Below are 4,123 nucleotides of genomic sequence, written 5' to 3' on the forward strand. Positions count from 1 at the left end.
GACGAAATACCGCTAAATATTTCGACTGCCGTGCTAACGATTCTGCCAGCTCGGTCCCCTATGAAGAATAATTAATTATGGCTAAACTGTGTAGGAATATGCACAGATGGCGCACCCTCAATGATAGGTTCAGTAAAAGGTTTTACAACTTCAGCAAAAAAAAAAAAAGAGAATACAAATATTATAATTACTCATTGTTTTTTTGCATCGTGAATCCCATCTTATGGCCATAGTAGATCATATTCAAATAATTAACGTTAGGCTTGCATAGAACTTAATTGGTGTGTTGCTAAATTACGTATGTTTAAAAAGTGTGTCACCAACCGGAAGAGTTTGGAAAACACTGTTCTAGATACACAATGTTCCAAAAGAAGGATGAAATAGCCATGGGTAGAGTATCTTTGATCATAGATCTGTACCGTTAAGGTTTACCTGGGGGTCAAAAAGCAGCAAAAAAGGAGGAGGAGGCGGAGGAGGACTACTACTACTACAGCAACAAGTACAACGAAGTGAATAATTATAAATATTTTATTGGTTGATTTCGCTCGTCTGTATAACAGTAGTTTTATTTTTCCTTGACCACTGGGCTTGCAATGCCACTGTTGTCCTATTCCATGTAGTCATTCGGATAGAGGTATTTTTGTAGTGGCCAAACCAGATCTGGAAAAGAAAAGTAAAAACAAAAACTGAAACAAACACATTAGCAATAACACGTACTATCATTAAAATTGAGGCTGTAATTGTTTTAGTTTCAACACACAGTTTCATGTCAAGTCACTCACCGGGCAGGCACATCTTTTAAATCTCTATTTTGTCTTTTTATTAACAGAGAAATGGTATCCTAGTACCTTTCTGTTTAAGAACCACTGGGCCAAAACAAATAGCAGCAACAACTTACCAGAATGTAGAACAATATCAAAAGGTTTCGTAAACATGTCTATGAGTTGTTCAATTGTGAGCCCTTCTTCCTCGTTCTTCAATAAATAATGGATCAGGGCTACAATAGAGAAATGTCTAATTTGTAGTTGTAGTTGTAATGATCATGATGGTATGGATGGTGGTATGGATGGTGGTAGTGGTGGCAATGGCTAAGAAGGCGGAGGTGATGGTGATACCGTAAGTGACAGTGTTGGAGATGGTAGTGGTGAAGGTGGTAGTGGTGGCGATAGCAGTGGTGATGGTGGTGATAGAGGCGGTAGTTATGGTGGCGGTGGTGGTGGGGTGATGGCGTGGTGAAAACAGTGATGATGGTCGTGGCAGTAGTAGTGATAGTGGGCGATGTTGTTGGTGGCAGTGGCTGTGGTGACGGAAATGGTGGTGGTAGTAGCAATGACAATAGAGGTGGTGGTGGTTGTGGTGGTGGTGGTAGCGCTGATGCTGTTGGTGGTAGTGAGGGTGTTGGTGGTGGTAGCAGTGGAGGTGGTAATGATGGTGGTGGTGGTAGTAGGAGTGATGGCAGTAAAGGTGGTTGTGGTAGTGGTGGTAATGTTAGTAGTGCTGGAGGGACGAGGTAGTGATGGTGGTGTCAGCATTGTTAGTGCTCTTCCTATTGTTTTATAATATGACCGCTTTGATGAAGCAGATCTATGACTAAAAGACATTCCAGCCATCATCCTCCCTCCAGCGTTTTATATGACTCATTATACAGAGTGTATTCCACCCCAAAATGTACTCACATTTTGATTTCCCATAACTCATTAAATTTTTCATCTCCTTTCAGATCGAATTGATCCTAATAATGGGAGAAGTATGACTAAATTTTAAAGACCGAAAATTTATCATAAAACGCTACTGCAAGCATGAAAACATCATGGAAGTGCAAAGACAATTTAGAAAATATTTCTACAAGGATCCAACAATGTGTTGCATCATTGCTTGCATCTGAGACAAGTCTGAATCAGATGGAATTGTGCATGACATCTGTAAATAGCATTCAGAAGGATCACGGTCATCAACTGGCCCTGCAAAAGAAAAACAATTGCTGGAAACCCTCCACTGATTCCCACAAAAAGCTGTATGACAAATGGGCTGTGGGACAGGAATCCCCAAATCATTCCTACTGAAAGCATGAAAACATCATGGAGGTGTAGAGACAATTCAGAAGATATTTTCTTAAAGATCCACTGTTTGCATCCGAAGTAAGTTTGAATTAGATGGATATGTGTATGACATCCACAAGTAGCATTCAGAAGGACCATGGCCATCAATCAACTGCACAGAGGAAAGCAATTGTTGGGAAACCCTCCATCGATCTCCACAGAAATCTGTATGACAAGTGGGTAATGAGACAGGAATCCCCAAAGCGTTCCTACTGGAAACATGAAACCATCATGGAGGTGTAAAGACACCTCCATGTCCCTCCATAGTCATCATGTCTTGTAAGCTTCTCTTGCTTGCTCTTCTCACCACTTCTTTCTTTCTCACTCTGTCCCAGTAAGAGATGTCCAGGACTGAATGCAGGCAGCATTAATGGAACACGACCAGTAACTGAGAGATCTTCGCTGTCTTCTTCCAGATTTCACAGACGTAGACGGCTGTTGGTATAACAATAGATGAGTACAGCCACAGCTTCATCTTCTTATTGATGGTCTTGTTAATGTGGCTTGGTGTTTGTGTTTGTTCCCAGCCACCATTTGACGACTGGTGTTGGTTTGTTTATGCCCCTGTAACTTAATATTTTGTCAAACGCAAATGATAGAATAAGTACTAGATGTATTAGAACTGAAGTCAATTCTCTCAAAGAAAACTTTTCAATGCATTGCCCCAACATGGCCACAGTCAAATGACTGATGCAAATAAAATATACATAAATTCATAGCTGTGTCAATAGTTAGATATCGCTTTAGTATTTCAAATGCTGTGGAAACAAACGGTCCACCTTTGACCAGGGAAAAGGTTTTGAAGTGTGGGTTTGTTAAGCGGTTTGAGCAGGAATGGGGTGATGCTTGGATCCAATCAATGAAGCTTACCTTGTTGGGGAAGTAGTGCTGGGTTTCTTGTGCTCATTGTTTCAAGAACTCTCTGAAAGTCACCCTGCAATGAGAATGGTACTCAGCTTATATACGAATGTGTAGTATTCATACTTACATACATACATCCTATTTACATACATACATACATGCATAGATACATACATGCATAGATACATACATACATGCACACATGCATACATGCATACATACATACATACATACATACATACATACATACATACATACATACATACGTACGTACGTACATACATACATACATACATCCTGTATACATAGATACATACATACATACGTACATACATACATACATACATACATACATACATTCATACATACACACACCTCACACACACTGAATACATGTACTGAATACATGTGCAGTACTGATTATATGATGTGGTTGTAGAGTCAAGTTTTGACTTCTATTCCTAGCATGGTGGTATCTCGTTGTTATTGGCACTCCGTCGCTTACGACGTCGAGGGTTCCAGTTGATCCGATCAACGGAACAGCCTGCTCGTGAAATTAACAAAGGAATGACTCACTGACTACGGATCCAGGAAGGGTAAGTGAGATACTCAGTGAACAATTTAAAAGTGTATTCACTTCCCCACTTGGACACGTGCAGATAAAAATCCGGTTGAATTCTTTGGTATTGCAGGTGTAAAAGGGGAAGCGCCACCCATCAATTACATCAACATTGAGGAAACATATTATCAAGATGAGTAAACGAAGAGAACAATATGTGTGTGTGTGTGTGTGAATATGTATAATATATATATAGACATATATATACATACATATATATAATATGTATGTATGTGTATATATATATATATATATATATATATATATATGTTGTTGTTGGCACTCCGTCGCAGGTTCCAGTTGATCCGATCAACGGAACAGCCTGCTCGTGAAATTAACGTACAAGTGGCTGAACACTCCACAGACACGTGTACCCTTAACGTAGTTCTCGGGGAGATTCCGCGTGACACAGTGTGACAAGGCTGACCCTTTGAGTTAAAGGCACAACAGAAAGTTGTGGTGGAAGAGTACAGCAGGGTTCGCTACCATCCCCCTGCCGGAGCCTCGTAGAGCTTTAAGTGTTTTCGCTCAATAAACACTCACA

The 4,123-nt window shown here is 40.2% G+C and overlaps 1 protein-coding gene across 2 annotated transcripts in view; it reads right to left on the reverse strand.

Moving 5' to 3' along the window:
- Positions 1-510: 510 nt before the first annotated feature.
- The window catches only part of LOC106875768 (testis-expressed protein 47), a 13,715-nt gene continuing 10,102 nt past the window's right edge, over positions 511-4,123 (reverse strand). For both annotated transcript variants that reach the window (XM_014924028.2, XM_014924029.2), the window contains exons 6-8: positions 2,970-3,033; positions 899-997; positions 511-660 (exon numbers count right to left, since the gene is read on the reverse strand). In XM_014924028.2, coding sequence (XP_014779514.1) covers positions 608-660; positions 899-997; positions 2,970-3,033 — 216 coding nt within the window. In that variant the 3' untranslated portion in view covers positions 511-607. The remainder of the gene's footprint in view (positions 661-898; positions 998-2,969; positions 3,034-4,123) is intronic.

This window comes from Octopus bimaculoides, chromosome 21 (genome assembly GCF_001194135.2).
Source record: "Octopus bimaculoides isolate UCB-OBI-ISO-001 chromosome 21, ASM119413v2, whole genome shotgun sequence".
Taxonomy (NCBI): Eukaryota; Metazoa; Mollusca; class Cephalopoda; order Octopoda; family Octopodidae; genus Octopus; species Octopus bimaculoides.